Here is a 16,419-nt window from a genome sequence, read left to right as displayed (position 1 = left end):
TGTCAATATAGGGTGCTGTGTGTACATTCATGAGGAAGAAGAATGAACCTAAATGATTTTAGCAAATGGCTGCAAAATAAAAAAGAGTGAAAAATTTAAGGGGGTCTGAATACTTTCCGTACCCACTGTATGTGTGTGTGTGTGTGTGTGTGTGTTTGTATGTGTGTGTGTGTGTGTCTGTGTGTATGCGTGTGTGTGTGTGTGTGTGTGTGTGTGTGTGTGTGTGTGTGTGTGTGTGTGTGTGTGTGTGTGTGTGTGTGTGGTAAAACTGATGAATTCTTTAAAAATTCTTTTGTGTATTCTTTCTTCCTTTTAATTAATCTTTCCCTCTTTTCATTATTTTCTTTCCCTTTTTTCTTTTCTTCCTATAAACCTTTTTCCTTTCATTCATTTCTTCTTTTTCTCCTTCCCCATTCTTTTAAACATTTTTACCTTCCCTCCTTCCTTCCTTTCTTTTTCTTCTGTTTTTCCCTTTTTCATTCAATCTTTCTTTTCTTCCTTCCTTCTTTCCTTCATTCCTTTCAACTTTTTTTCTTTTAATCTTTCTTTTTTACTTTCTTTCCTCTTTCTTTTCCTTCTCCATTCAATCTTTCTTTCTTCCTTCTTCCCCATCATTTCTTCCTTTCTTGCTTCCTTTCTTCATTTAATCTTTCCTTTCTTCATTCATTTCTTTCTTACTTCACTCCATCCATCATTTCCAGGCAGTAAATAGACGGGTGTAGCACGTGTGTTGTATGTTGTTTCCATGGCGACAGAGAGGTAATTATGGCTGTATGCAGCGTGCAGTACGACCCGCTGTAGAGAACAATCGGATGAACTTCAGCCGCAGATGGAACCTGGTGGAGAAGTTTCCTCACAGCGGTGCTTCTCCATCTCCACATTTCCTCTCTGTCAGTTCTGTGGCAAAGAGACTGGAGGCTAATGAACCAATTACAGCGCGAACGCTTCTTTACCATCAGGAGAAACGCAGCGTCTGCATTTAAACACGCGTACACCGTGTTCTCGCTCTCAGCTGGAGACACACACACACACACTCACACACTCACACACACACAAACACACACACACACACACACACACACACACACTCACACACTCACACACACACACACACACACTCACACACACAAACACACACACACACACACACACACACACACACACTCACACACTCACACACACACACACACACACACACACACACACACACACACACACACACACACACACACACACAGGAAGCATCTTATCCGGCACTCGTATGCTCTGAGACACACTCACTTGTCCTCTCATGGACGTGTCCTGAACGCACAAATGACTGTGTTCCAATCCAACAGCACACGAGCCCTTTTTTCAAAACCGCCTCTTTATGACACTGAAGGAAAGATTTAACGAGCGATAATTAGCATAAACGTGTTGCTAATTCACATTTCTCATTTTTTTACCTTTTCTTTATACATTCTTTCTTCCTTCCTTCCTATCTACCTTCTTACCTTCTTTCTTTCTATACTCCCAACTTCTTTCTTTCTTTCTTTCTTTCTTTCTTTCTTTCTTTCTTTCTTTCTTTCTTTCTTTCTTTCTTTCTTTCTTTCTTTCTTACTTTTCCCTTCAGTTTTTTCTTTCTTTCTTTCTTTCTTTCTTTCTTTCTTTCTTTCTTTCTTTCTTTCTTTCTTTCTTTCTTTCTTTCTTTCTTTCTTTCTTTCTTTCTTTCTTACTTTTCCCTTCAGTTTTTTCTTTCTTTCTTTCTTTCTTTCTTTCTTTCTTTCTTTCTTTCTTTCTTTCTTTCTTTCTTTCTTTCTTTCTTTCTTTCTTTTCCCTTTAGTTCTTTCTTTCTTTCTTTCTTTCTTTCTTTCTTTCTTTCTTTCTTTCTTTCTTTCTTTCTTTCTTTCTTTTCCCTTCAGTTCTTTCTTTCTTTCTTTCTTTCTTTCTTTCTTTCTTTCTTTCTTTCTTTCTTTCTTTTCCCTTCAGTTTTTTCTTTCTTTCTTTCTTTCTTTCTTTCTTTCTTTCTTTCTTTCTTTCTTTCTTTCTTTCTTTCTTTCTTTTTCATTCTTTCTTTTTCCTTCTGTTCTGTTCTTTCTTTCTTTCTTTCTTTCTTTCTTTCTTTCTTTCTTTCTTTCTTTCTTTCTTTATTTCTGTATTTCTGTATTTCTTTTGTAAAATTTTCTTTTTTTATCTAGTGTACAGTTCGAATAGATGAATCCCTCTCTTTTTTGTTTGTTGATTTTGATGGCGTATGTCTGCAGACGTCTCGTTTGTCTCGTGTCTGCATTATATTGAACATGTGTCACGTACAGAAACTTAATCTGTGATATTTATAAACATCAAAACAACAAAAACACAAACGTTTGGTTGCTTTAAATACGCGACGGCGTGGCGCGATGCTGCATCGTCCAGCTGTTTAACAGCAGCAGCAGCCTTTATCGCTCAAAACCATTATCTTATGGACAGGATGATAAATGGCTCTGTGAGATGTGAATGAGACATTCTGAGACTCCCTTCTGATAACTGTATTTATAGATACTGTACATGTACACTACAGATTTCATCTCTCTCTCTCTCTCTCTCTCTCTCTCTCTCTCTCTCTCTCTCTCTCTCGATTCCTTCTAATCTACCCATTCTACTTTATTCCTTTCTATACCTCTTTCTTTCTTTCTTTCTTTCTTTCGATCTGTTTTTGATAATATACTGAGGGTCTATCGAGGTGTTTCTCTGTAGTAATGAATTAGTTCTTTATGTGTGTGTTTTAAAGTCGATGTTACGTATGCGGGTGTTTTATAGTTCCTCGTTGTTTTCCTGCAGAAATCTGCCTCCTGACGAAAGGCCGCCGCACAGCTAGCGTCCGCTCCGACACGTACTGCCGCCTCTTCTCGCTCTCCGTAGACCATTTCAACGAAGTGCTGGAGGAATACCCCATGATGCGTCGCGCCTTCGAGACCGTCGCCATCGACCGCCTGGACCGAATCGGTAAGACCGAGACATACGCTTCCCTCGACCTCGTCTTCGTCCGCTCATTTCTGCGTCAGTTCCCTCATTCCACTCGTCTGCCATCATGCTGCATGTCACTGTGTATGCTATCTGTCCATCCTCCTGTCTGTTTCCTTTCATCTGCCTTTACCACAGAATACAATAATAATAATAATATTAATAATATTAATAATAATAATAATAATAATAATAATAATAATATTAATAATAAGATAAAGTAGAGTAGATGTAACTGCTTGTGTGTGTGTGTGTGTGTGTGTGTGTGTGTGTGTGTGTGTGTGTGTGTGTGTGTGTGTGTGTGTGTGTGTGTGTGTGTGAAGGAGGAAGGTGGTGCATGTCCCGGTTGAAGTTTGGTTTTAGTTGTTTTTTTGCCTACATTTCGGTCCAAACCCGAGTGAAAGTCCAGTGAGCAGACCGGAGCAGGTTCTCACCTGCATTTACCTGCACGACCCTGAAACCCCCCCATTACAACCACCCTACTTAGAGCTTACACTTACAGAAAACTACAGCACCATCTGGTGTCAGGGAGTGAAGGTTCAAACGATAGCAAAGTTCTTAAATAGCTTTAGTTCTTCAAAAACATGCGTAACAAGTGTATTTTAATTCTGTTCTGAAATTCTTTTCATTCAAAAATAATGTGTAATTTATGACGTTTCATATTTTATACATAAATTGCATGAATATGTTTTAGCAATATTTAACACAAAACTTGAAATCACGGCTTGGGTCATGCTAGTCGTCGTATCTGCAGTGTGTGTATTTGTAGCTAGTTAGCGGTACTTTTCATTCCAATAACATAAAAAAGCAAAAATTACACACAGACACAAACCGAATGAGATTTTACAGGAAAATAGTTGTATAGATAAAACTTTATTTTTTTAAATGAAATCAAGCAGGATGCATGCGTTTTGCGTAGATTCAGTTTTTTACTCACAATTGAAGTACAGAATGTAAATTAGGATGCTTTTGTTCCTTTTTAATTTATTATTAAATAAAAAAGAGCTTTTTGGTTTCTGAGCCAAAACACAAGAGAAAACAAATTATTTATAAAAAAAAAATGAAATGAAATGAAATGAAATTTTCTTTATTTGTTTAATCATAAAAAGTGCAGTCATCAAATACGCAATAATGCAAAGTATTACATCCAAGCTAACGTCAAATCTAATGTCCGATCCGAAACCTGGAAGTCAATGAGAATTTCAGGGAGGACTTTTCTTAGAAAGAAATGTTCAACTCTTGAGCCATTTGCACGAATGATAAATTATAAAATACAAACTACAGCAACATATTCAGAGATCTCAGATAATCTATATTCTAGTGGAACTCTGTGTGGAACAGGGTGTGGCTTGGATGGGGTTTGGAAGGGTGTGGCACGGCAGGAAGAGGTGGAGTTTTTCTGTAATGAATATGTAAAGATTGTGTGTATAGAATAACATTGTACTGTAATACGAGGACAGGTGTCTGTTTCCCACTTCCTGTCTCTCCATATGAACTTCTCGGAGTGAAACAAGAAGGTTGGATGAAGCCACTAATGGATTCTGGAGATATTGAGTTTTATACCCAAACAACGCAAAGTCACAACACACGAAGGCAAGAAACTATAAATGAAGTGAAATTTAAATATTAAAAATTTTGAGCAAAACGTAGTTTTTAAACTAATAAATAAATAAATAATTGTATTTAATTTTTTTATTTTTTTTTTAAACAAATGAATGCAACACACACTGGCTAAACTTCAGAGCCCAAGTATGATGCCTTTATTAGATTTGAAAATGACTGGATGTGAAATAACTGATTAACCATCAGCACAGAATCCATTAGTGTCTTCGTCTTGCATTATGGCTTCACACGTATGGATCACAACATGCTTTCAAAAGCAACAAGAGTGACAGGAAATGGGAGACAGATGCATGTCCTCGTATTACAGAGTTACACCTTACACAAAATCTTCATGCATTTATTACAGAATAACCCCAACTCATCCTGCCACCCTTACCTACCCTACCCTGCTCTGCCCCACCCTGCCATGGCTCGTTTAAGCCCTGCCTTTCCCACCTCACCTTGCGCTGCCCTGCCCTACCCTGCCCTGCCCTGCCCTGTGCTGCCCTGCCCTGCCCTACCCTACCCTGCCCTGCCCTGCCCTGCCCTGCCCTACCCTACCCTGCCCTGCCCTGCCTCACACCAGGCATTAATTCATTGTCTGAGATCTCTGAAATGCTGCTGAAGTTTGTATCACATTATTTATTATTTTGTTGTAAAGGCTCCAGAGTGGAACATTTCCTCCCAAGAAAAGACCTCCATTGAAATTCCACAGTAGGATTAGATGTTAGATTAGATGTTAGATTGGATGTGTGATGGGACGGTTGCACTTATCCTAATTGGTATTGTGAGATTTCTGCTTTCAAGATTAAATAAAAAATAACACGAAGGCATCGTGATTCACGTTTTGTTTTTTTAGCCTTGAATTTAGAAAACAAATGAACATAAAAGTTTTTTTTTTTTTTTTTTTTAAATGTGTACTTTTTGAAAAAATGCATACAAGAAACTTTTTCTTCATCAAGTTTTATTGCGAAAAAATATTCCAAAACATAAAATATTAACAAAGAATGTAAAAAGATTTTTTTTATTTTTTTTTGCGAACAAACAAGAAAAAGGAACAAAACAAATTTTTTATTGACTTTTCCAATAATATACAGTATAATTAATCTGCAAATATTAAAAACCAAACCGATATGTAGGTATAATTATTATTATGAGAGATTATTGCGGGTTTTTTGCTACTTTAACATATTTACTGGACATTAAATCACTCCGGTATAAATATTATCAATTTTAATAATTTCAGAAATGTACAAAAAAAAAAAAAAAAAAAAGCCTTGTATCATTTGTAAAAAGTTTATTAAAAAACACATAAAGAATGAACTCCTTGAGGAGTGTGATATAATGTGTACCTCAACTATGCTAATAATTGATATATTACAGTGACGTAAAACACAGAATGATGAAAATATGGTCCAGAAAATGTGGTAAATGTGGTAAATGATCCGCTTTTTTAAAAGACACAATATCCAAATGTTTTTTTAAAAACCGTTTAATGTTCAGATTTTGGGCAGAAATGTATATATTTATGAGTAGTATATTCATATACAGATATATAGCTACAGTATATTACATTTTCCTCAGATGTTTACTGCACGTTGCATGTAATAATTCCAAATACTTTTTAATTTTGCAGCAGCTAAGACAAATGCTGATGATCAGCAGGTTCACTGTGAGCAGTCGACACGAAGTATACCGTTTTTCCCTTTAAGCATATGAGAAGAATGTGTGACTTTATTACTCACGTCGCATGCGATTGTCATCTACGTTACAGTGACATGATGCCTGCAGAACCTGTTTCATTGGCCGTATTCAGAGTCAGTCCGAGACTGTCAATGCTAGTAGTGTGTGTGTGTGTGTGTGTGTGTGTGTGTGTGTGTGTGTGTGTGTGGGTGTGTGGGTGTGTGTGTTGTGTTGGGGTGTGTGATGTGGTGATTACAAAATGAAAACGAAAAAGCATTTATTTATTTGTTTGTTTGTTTGTTTGTTTGTTTGTTTTTGTAGCATCAGTGATGAGACCTTAAATTATTTGTACGGAAAGAAAATGAAATCGTGAACAATAAGCTTTTATTATTGTTTAAATATTAACATCACACTCAGGGTTGGGCAAAGATACAATAAAATGTATTTTAAAAACAAAAATAAATAGTTTAAGTGTTTTTAAAAAAATACAAAATCCAGCAGCCAGACCATGTTTCAGAATAAACTACTGTATATACTGTTACATGGGAGCATGAATTTCCTTCCCAAACCTTCCATCAGTTGCTCTGTTTGATTTGTTCCTTCACCATTACACCGACTCTGTTTATTAAGTAAACAGTGTTTGATAGCAGCAGCTTTTCTCTGCACAGAGTCCCGTAATAAATCTGACGCATTCAACCAGTTCACAGATCAAATATTCACACACGTGTCTCTGTGATCTTCCGCATGAAGGTTAGTTTTAATGTAAACAACAGTTTAATGTTGAACAGTTTGAGAAAGAATCATAATTGGACCCTTATTTAGTTACTCGGTGTTCGGTAACGAAGGGCAACTTTACATCAGCAACATCAACTCAAGTCATTCATTAGAAGACGACTGATGGCACCTGCATTTATAGCAACTATTTTCTAATTAATCATTCGATCAATAATCATAAATATAATAATATATTATGTGTCAGCAGTCATACATGCGATGGGATGCAAAATAATGATCCTACTAAAAAGCTGCTTTAATTAGTGTACAATATTCAGCAATCAAATATTTATTTATTGATCAGTGGACACCCATTAAAAAGCCTGCCGGTTTCACCACTTTTTCTTTATTGATCAAATTTCTGTTCTGATCTCAACAAATAAATCTATAAAAAAATACAAAAAATGCTACAAAATGCAAAATACGCAAAATGCAAAATGCAAAAAAAAAAGAACTTCTTACAAAAGTATTTTCCAGTATTTTAAACTACAAAATAGAAAACACTAAAGTATTTTGATACAAAATATGAAGCCTTTTTTATTAACCCTCTCAAATAAATATGACAAAATCTGATTTTATATTTGAAATACACGTATCATAAATACTGCCCTTCCCTGATTATTTGTCCTTATTGCCACACCCAAAAAATCGTAAAAATCCCCCCGACTTCCTGGGGTCTAATAACAAAAACAACTTCTAATCAATATTCTAAACTACTCTATATGGTTTAAGGTTGTGGATACGTGACCGTTTGATTGGTATGTGCTTCTTTTCCCATTCCACAATTAATCTCCATTTATGTTTATAATCAGCTGCACTCTTCTGGAAAGATGTTCCACTAGAATTTGTGGAGATTGTGTGGAGATTCATTCAGCTAGAAGTGTGTTAGTAAAGTCAGCTACTGGAACGCTGGAACAGGTTTGGGGTTTGGGTAAATTTCATGCTCCTGCATTTAAAGACGTCTGATACAGTTGTGTGTAGAACTTTATGGGAACATTTTGGGGGGAATAAAATCGGATATGATTCACAGTAGCTGTGTGTGCAGTATTTTCAAGCCTCTGAGAATTTTCTTAAGAAGACACATCCAAACATGTTTTGTCTTCTCACCTCACTTACATCAGTCCCTGACTTTACTAACACCCTTGGGGCTGAATAAATCTCAACAAATCTCCACAAAATCTAGTAATACATCTTCCCAGAGGAGTGGAGCTCATTATCACAGCAAACAGGGAATACATGTGGAATGGGACGTTCAAAAAGAAGCACATGCCAGTCTTACAGTCCACAAGCTTTTAACTGTATAGGGTATGAATGAGTGCATGAGTGATCAGTTTATAAATCCGTGATACGCTCAGGTAAAATCATGACCTTGTTGTGGGTGTGAGATTTATTTTAATTCAGTATTTTGATGAAATCATTAAAATCTGGACTTAATGTATGTCTCTGAATACGGCCGCTCGAATTTTAGCACCTGGTCCGGCATTTTATTTCTGTTTATGAAGGTATCTTTAATTAAATCTTTCCCAAAGCACGGCAACTACTGCTTGTGATTTTTAGATTTTCAGTTCATTTTGTTTCTGAATGTTTGGAAACTCAGGCATGTTCATACCGGCTTGCTTTTGCATCATCGTGATGTCCGAGTCAAAAGCAATCAATAGCAGATAAGCACCGATGTGATCAGGCCAGTCCAATCTAATCTAAACTAATCCCGGAGATGATGATGATGATGATGATGATGATGATGATGATGATGATGATGTGATGATGTGTCATGTTGCTGATGGAATTCCAGCATCGTGTAAAAATCCGTTCCCTTTTAAGTCGGTCACGACACGCTCGGCTCGGCCCGGCACAAAGACAACCTCCAGCATGGATTGGATACATCTGACCCCCTACCACCCCCCATTAAAAAAAAAAACAAAACAAAAAACAGGGGGTTTTGACTGATACCAAAAAAAAAGAAATGCAGACCGGGTCATGATCTGTGCTCGTTGTGCTTATTATTATTTGTATTTTTATTTTTACTTTTGGACTGCAAATGCTTGTTTCATCCAAAAAAACTAAGAAAAAAATTATATAAACACCAAAACGTTAACCATGCATTGATCAAAATGCCATGTTTTCTATTTTTTTTTACGATTGATCACAATGTATGTATCTTTATCTAAAAATTATTCAACCAGGAGTTCCTCTTGAGATGAGCTCATCTCGTTTTCAAGAGTATCCTGGCCGAAGAATAGGCAGCAGGTAAATTCCTCGATACAATCCCACATCTCAAAAAAAAAAAAAAAAAACATAAATAATTTAATAATAAAAATGAATAAATACTTGATTTCACAAACTAAAAGCATCATGGGAAAGATCTATGACTTAGGAGGGTAATTTTATGCACTCGAGAGCTCAGTTTGACTGGTTTTGGGAGTAAATTCATGGCAAGTGTTTATTTTAGGCCCGATTCACTTTTATCATGGTTTACATTTATATGTATGGCATCTGGCATACGCGATTTACATTTATCTCATTCATACAACTGAGCAGCTCTGGGGTCAAAGGCCTTGCTCAGGGGCCCAGGAGTGGCATCTTGGTGTGGCTGGGATTTATCTTTAGATTTTTTAAGTCCAATGACTTAACCACTAAGCCACCACCTTTTTATACAGACAGTCAAGTCAAAAGCATTATTTTTTTCGAATTAAAACTCAATTCATTTATAAAGAAAAAATTTATGATTGTGATGGAGTACTCTTGGGTTATATACAATTATAGTTTGTGGGATATGTAGGAAAATCATCAGAATCCATAAATAATGGAAAAACGTTAAAACCAAAACCCAACCAAGTTATTAAACTGCCAAAATTGTTTTGCTGACGATCTTCCGTCGAAGTGTTTAAGCAAAAAAAACAACAAACCCACAGCGTATTTAATAACATTGACATGTTCCTCTCCATTAACATTTTTTTTTCAAGTGTTCGAAAAAATGTTTTTTAAAGAATTGTTGGAAATCAGCTAAATGTTTTAATGGTTATGAACTCAGACCTCCACATCAATTAAGCTTCTAATCCACGCTTGTTTTCCAGAGAAATCTGAGAAGAACGATTATAATTCCCAAACCCAGAATTAGCCTTAAATACAAGATTCTCTGATTTTATTTCCATTTTCGTTCTTTATCCCAAATAGTTTGAACCAAAAACAGATAAAACTATTTTGACTTGACTGTTGCCTTATTTCAGTAGAAACACATCATCTTAATAACTATACACTATATGAACAAAGGTTTGTGGACACCTGACCATGTTGAACATCACATTCCACATTGAGTTTCTGTTATAATGAGATTTACTCATCTGGGAAGATGTTTCACTACATTATGTGAAGATTTTTTAGATATTCATTCAGGTAATGATGTAGGTGAGTAAGTGAGGAGGTTCCTAAGGTGCCCTTTGGTGTCCCAAAGGGTTGGATCTCTTTAGCAGGAGATCTTCTGCTCCAACCCATGTAAAGCAGATCCTCATGGAGCTGGCTTTGTGCACAATGTCATGCTGGAACAGGTTTGAGTCTCCTAGTTCAAGCGAAGGCAAAATTTCACTCTACAACATCCCAAGACGTCTAGTTTGAAGAGGAAGCACATAATGAAGTCTGGTGTCCCAATACTTTTGTGAATATAGTCTATATCCCGAATAACATATAGAGTACACTGTCAGTGCATGTTTACTGGGATATTTTAACTAACAATTTGACTAATCTGATCTGGAAATTCCTTTAGAAAGCATCTTGTGCTAGTGGCACTGAGCATGATGCTCCTTCTCTCTGGTTTCCATCTTCATGCTCAAGGCTGTTGCTCATTGGTTATTTCATTGCTTCCCACCGCAGCATCTTTACGCATCAACTTGACGTGAACATGTGGGGGAAAACAAACAAGCGGAGAACTTAGGGACTGTTTAAATGCTGCCATTTTGCACAATGCATCATTAAATTATTATTATTATTATTATTATTATTATTATTATTATTATTATTATTATTATTATTATTATTATTCATTTTATTACTCCTGAATGCTCAGTTTGTAGCGATGCAGAGAAGAAGCCACCTGGTTAAGGGCTTGAATTAATGGGACGCTGCAACACGCCTCACAAAGTTTCATTTAAAGCTGACAGACAGAAACTACAGCAAACGGGTCGTGGGAACGAGAGAGAAAGAAAGAAAAAGAGAGAGAGAGAGAGAGAGAGAGAGAGAGAGAGAGAGAGAGAGAGAGAGAGAGAGAGAGAGAGAGAGAGAGAGAGAGAGAATGACGAGCAGACGATGAAGCGTTAGAGCCGAACAGTCCAAGTGCAAATAACCATCCGTTTCAGGGATTTTTATTCAGAATACTTTATAGATTTAGTATCAGTTTTAATTAGTTGTAGGTTTTTGTTTAAAGTGCAGACTGACTTTATTTCACAGTTCTTTCACTTTCCAAGTTTCTTCAAAAGATTCTGAACTTGAATAAAGCATAAAATCTACCATTAATAAACCAAACGGGCCGTAATACCAGCATAGTAATGAAGCTTTGTTTTTTAGATTTTTTGTTTTTTTGTCGAACGGGTTGCCAGTTAGAAGATTTCTTCATTTTCTATGATATGCACTTGTTCTAATTAGTCATCTGTGTCATCACTGATATAGTGGAGATTTTTGTAAGGAGTTCAAACAAACATCTTTGATGGCAGTAGTTCTTTTCTGTTGTTATTATTATTATTATTATTATTATTATTATTATTATTATTATTATTATTATTATCATTATCATTATCATCACAGAGAGACCCCAAAATTTCTAAAGCTACCTCCACTAGACCGTGCACCAGCTCCAGCTCCAGATCTTCATCCAATTGTGATCTACTTCATCCAGCAGGTTCTACTTGCTATGACTTTCTAACTGATCAGAATGACTTTTTCTGTAACAGAACCTTACATTTCCAACAACTTTCAGGTTGGACTAATACAGTATAATGCCTAAACCTTTCAAGCTGCATTCACCAAACTCAGTACAATCAGTCAATTTGTTCAGTTTGACCACGTTGTATTTTTCCAACTAGTAAGATTTAAAGTTTTCCTGCTTTAGAAGCTCAAAATGAACAACATTCCCATTGACTTCCCATGAAAATATGTGATGGGTATAACAGTGATGGACAATATTGAAGTAAATGTAGTTTGTTACTGAGACTTTTACTTTAATTTCAATTTGGAGACAAGGTGAGGGAGGTGAGATTGAGATGGTTTGGACATGTGCAGAGGAGGGACATGGGGTATATCAGTAGGAGAATGCTGAGGATGGAGACACCAGGAAGAAGGAAAAGAGGAAGAACAAGGAGGAGGTTAATGGATGTGGTGAGGGAAGACATGCAGGTAGTTGGGGTGAAAGAGGCAGATGTAGAGGACAGGGGGGATGGAGACGGATGATCTCCTGTGGAGACTCCTAATGGGAGCAGCTAAAAGAAGAATTTAGCTAGTTCGATTTATCATATGTTTAACCACATAGGCAGCAGATATGTATCAATATCTTTGTCGGACATTTTCTAATATGTTCCATACAGACATGATTTTTGCACACTGTGCACAATGAACCTTGCTGTTATTGAAGCTCAATAACACATTTTTATAGACTTTAAAATTAATTGAACTCACTACATTCCTTCACCTTTTCATTTAAACCAAACAGAATAAAACTCGCCAGTTTACTTCCATTGAAAAAAAGTTCGACTCTTAAACTTCGAAACCTTTCAATCTACATTCAGTGAACTAAGCACATTTCTTCAGGCTGTTCAGACTGGCCATTTTCTGTTTTTTTAAACGATTAGAATATTTATTGCTTTTCACATTTTGGAAGGTAAAATTGGTCACAAAATTCTCGAAAACTGGACACCTGTCTGTCTGGTCGTTACGACACCAGGCTTCTGTCAAATAACACTGTCTTAAATCAACATGCATCTTTCTGAGAAAAGGAAACACATAAAACCAGAACTCATGTGTGTCACTTAACACTGGGCACTGAATTGGATAAAATGCTAATGTACATGCTACAGGAAATCTGATGCTACCTGACTCACATTACACACCCAGTCATGTTCCACATCAACAACATGTTTCTGTTTAACTCCTCATTCACAGAGTTCATGCTTCCTCCAAAACTATTTTCCTACATCATGTAAGTGGATTTTTTTCTCAGCAGTAGTAAGTAGTGACTTGTGTCATGGAGAAGTGTGTAGATCAGCAGAGTTCCAGCTGTAGATCGCTTTCATTTCTCTGTTCAGAAGTTTTCTATCCGGTGATGTCCATTGTCCGATAGATACGATCCATTTCGAGTAGTATGAAAAACAAACCATGAAGAAATGTCCTTGTAAATCCGTAGAAATACATTGACGTATAAAAGTGTGCATACAAATCATCTCAATCATTTCTCAAACGAATAATTCGATCGATTCGCCAATTGTGGAAATCACGTCAAATATATATTCCTTTTTGTTCCAGTCTGGAACTGCTTGTCATCATATCACGTTCTAATTTTAGTTAAATCGTCGTAAATAAAATGTTTGTTGTGTCTAGAATGTCGTAAATACTCACATATTTGCTCTCTAACCAGATTTTCTCTTCGCCGTCACTTTGCCGGCACGATGAAGGTAAAAAGAGTCGTGAAAACTTTTTCTGGACAGAAAATATGACAAATGTTTGGATTCCATACTATGTTCAGATCACTCCCATAGAATGTTGTATAAAATATGCACTTGCCTTAAAACCTCTGCATACATTTGCATTAAGGGCATTTGGAAGACACTTTTATCCAGAGCAACTTACAATTAAGCAGTTGAGTGTTAAGGGCCATATTATTAAGCATACTTTACACATTCACGTCATTGTGTGACAAACCAAAAAAAGATCTCATGGTAAAAATCTGTGGACGCTCGTTTAGTAAATATCACCCTGACTACCACCTATTAAGGTTCAGCTCATCGTTTTGATCCTGCCATGATGGCAAATATAAAGAACCGAAAAAAAGACATTGTGACTGTTTGGATATGCAAGCACATGTCTCGATTCTGAAACCTGCCCCGGTGTCCCCAGGGACGGCCCCGTCCTCCTCGAAAAACCGTTTTACGTTTATTTCCGCCTGAGCGGATAAACATTTCTGCCAGAACCTGGTGCAAACACTGTGTTTTTATCTGCACGATCAAAATAGATAATGCTATAAACATTAGACATCATGGCAGAACAGCACTTGTTTGGGTTTTGTGTCTGAGAAATGCATTTGTCCATCAGTACAACAGTGAGACGGGAGACGTCGGCTTGAGCTCGAACAGCAGGGACGGATTAATCGTCAGCTCCTGCTCTTATTAGCTCTTCACTCCTTTGATTTATTTTAATTTATCATGCAGGGAACCCTGCTGGGACTCGTGTGTCATGTTCAGACGGGTTCTGCATATTGACGACAGGGTGATTAAACTAATAAGAAAGAAACAGAAACAGAACTGAAAGCAGAAAGAGAAGTGCAAAGGAATGATTAAATCCACATCCCATAATATAAAAATATCAATATAATACCTTTTAATATAATATAATCTATAATGTATATATGCTTATATAATTAAACATTTAAATATTTATTTAATATATTCAATCTTCCTCTCCAAACCATGTAAAGCAGATCTTCGTGGCTTTGTGCACAGGGGCATTGCCGTGCTGAAACAGGTTTGGGTCTCCTAGTGCAAGCGAACGCAAAATTGTATTATTATACCGCATCCAAAGACGTCCTGTACAATCGTGTGCCTCCAACTTCGGGTAACAGTTTGGAGAAGAACCACATATTGCAGGAAAGGTCATGTTTCCAAATAGATTTTGTATACGCAATATACGTATATTTGGCATCCCAACGAGCTCCGATCGGCAGAAGGTGCTTCCTTATTCCCAGCAGGAAATCTGTAGCACAAATCTCCCTAAAGAGTCTGATTACAACATGCTGGAACATGGCAAATTCATTTTCCAATCACAGCCCCCCGGTTTCCGGTGTTAGCCTTTACTCCGAGTATTTCTCACTGTCTGAGCCTGTTGCGGGTCAGGGGTCTGGGACTCCGAGGAACCCAGGCGTGATTGCTCAAGAGCGTAAATGTTGTTTTTGTTACTGTGATGAAAGAATACGAACCTGCAGTGTATTTCATCTCGAAACCAGGTTTTATCTTAGCCTGGAGAACTGGGCCTGAAGGAGACCATGTAGAAGATTAGCTTTAGCTACAAATCTTTAAACAGTCATGGAGAGGAGAGAGGAGGAGGGATGTCAAAGAAGATTTCTGCAGGCAGACAAGCCGAATAGTGAAAGCTGTGAGAAAGGATGCCATCGTGTTCAAGGCCGTAGCCGAGAGATTGATTGTTAATGGCTTTTATGCCTTCAGTCCTCCTGATTGAAGAGTTCTGCTCGCATGCGAGACGTCCAGAAACCGGAAAAAAAAACAAGAGGTCAAATCTAAAGAAATAAATCCCCAAGTCACTGCTGCTGCTTTTACACTTACATAAAGGCAGTGAAGCCGTTTCTTTACGCTGTCAGAAAACACTCAGATCCGCTAGAATATACAGTAGCTACCAATTTCCACTAAAACACAAGGACACAAGAATTGGCTCTATAGAATAATTAGTGTTTCTTTACATCACCCATCATCACGTGGATAAAAAGATGATGCAATGCACAAAAACGTAGAAAGTACCTGATTTTTATCCACAAATGTAAATTTGAGACGTCCATGAATTTCTTGCAAATTGTTTAGTTATGCACAGAGGGCCAGGCAATATATCAACAATCAATTTTCATGATATCGAAATTATGTGAAGCACTTTACTGATGTATTGTTATGAACCGCTACTGAATGGAGGTCACTGATATGTTTAGGACAGTTTGTTAGATAGATTATATACCATGATATTCATTACCTGTGGTGGAAATGTATCACAACCATTTTTTTAAAATCGCCCAGAACCTTTTTGGAGAAATATATCTCTTCAGCTTAAATTGAGAAGCAGTAGTGGAATTTATGGCATGGCGTGCCTTACATCCAAATAAATGTTTGTGATGTTTGAAGTTTATAAAACCTTTAGGAGAACTGATAAACAAGCCAGAGATGACAGTGGTGAGAATAAACCTCTTTGAGATAATATAAGAAAGAACAGAAACCTTCTCTGGGTGATATCAGGTGATGAGGTGATAAATCAGTACAGTATACAGATAGAGAAAAAAAGGCAAACATCACAGAATGTGTCACAAGAATGTTCACTGGTCAGTCAGAAATTCATCAAAGACAGAGCTTTTTGTGGCCAGGGGTCAAAGCAAGAAAACAATGGACCTTGGCTACTGTGTAGAAC

The 16,419-nt window shown here is 36.9% G+C and overlaps 1 protein-coding gene across 1 annotated transcript in view; it reads left to right on the top strand.

The window, feature by feature from the left end:
* hcn1 (hyperpolarization activated cyclic nucleotide-gated potassium channel 1) overlaps nucleotides 1-16,419 on the top strand; it is a 77,396-nt gene that overhangs the window by 51,360 nt on the left and 9,617 nt on the right. Inside the window, exon 5 of the mRNA XM_083565409.1 lies at nucleotides 2,800-2,964. Within this exon, the coding sequence (XP_083421535.1) occupies nucleotides 2,800-2,964 (165 nt within the window). The remainder of the gene's footprint in view (nucleotides 1-2,799; nucleotides 2,965-16,419) is intronic.

This window comes from Silurus aristotelis (assembly GCF_946808225.1).
Source record: "Silurus aristotelis genome assembly, chromosome: 16".
In the NCBI taxonomy this organism is placed as follows: Eukaryota; Metazoa; Chordata; class Actinopteri; order Siluriformes; family Siluridae; genus Silurus; species Silurus aristotelis.
Note: the sequence above shows the minus strand (reverse complement) of the source record. Positions and strands in the feature narration are given on the sequence as shown.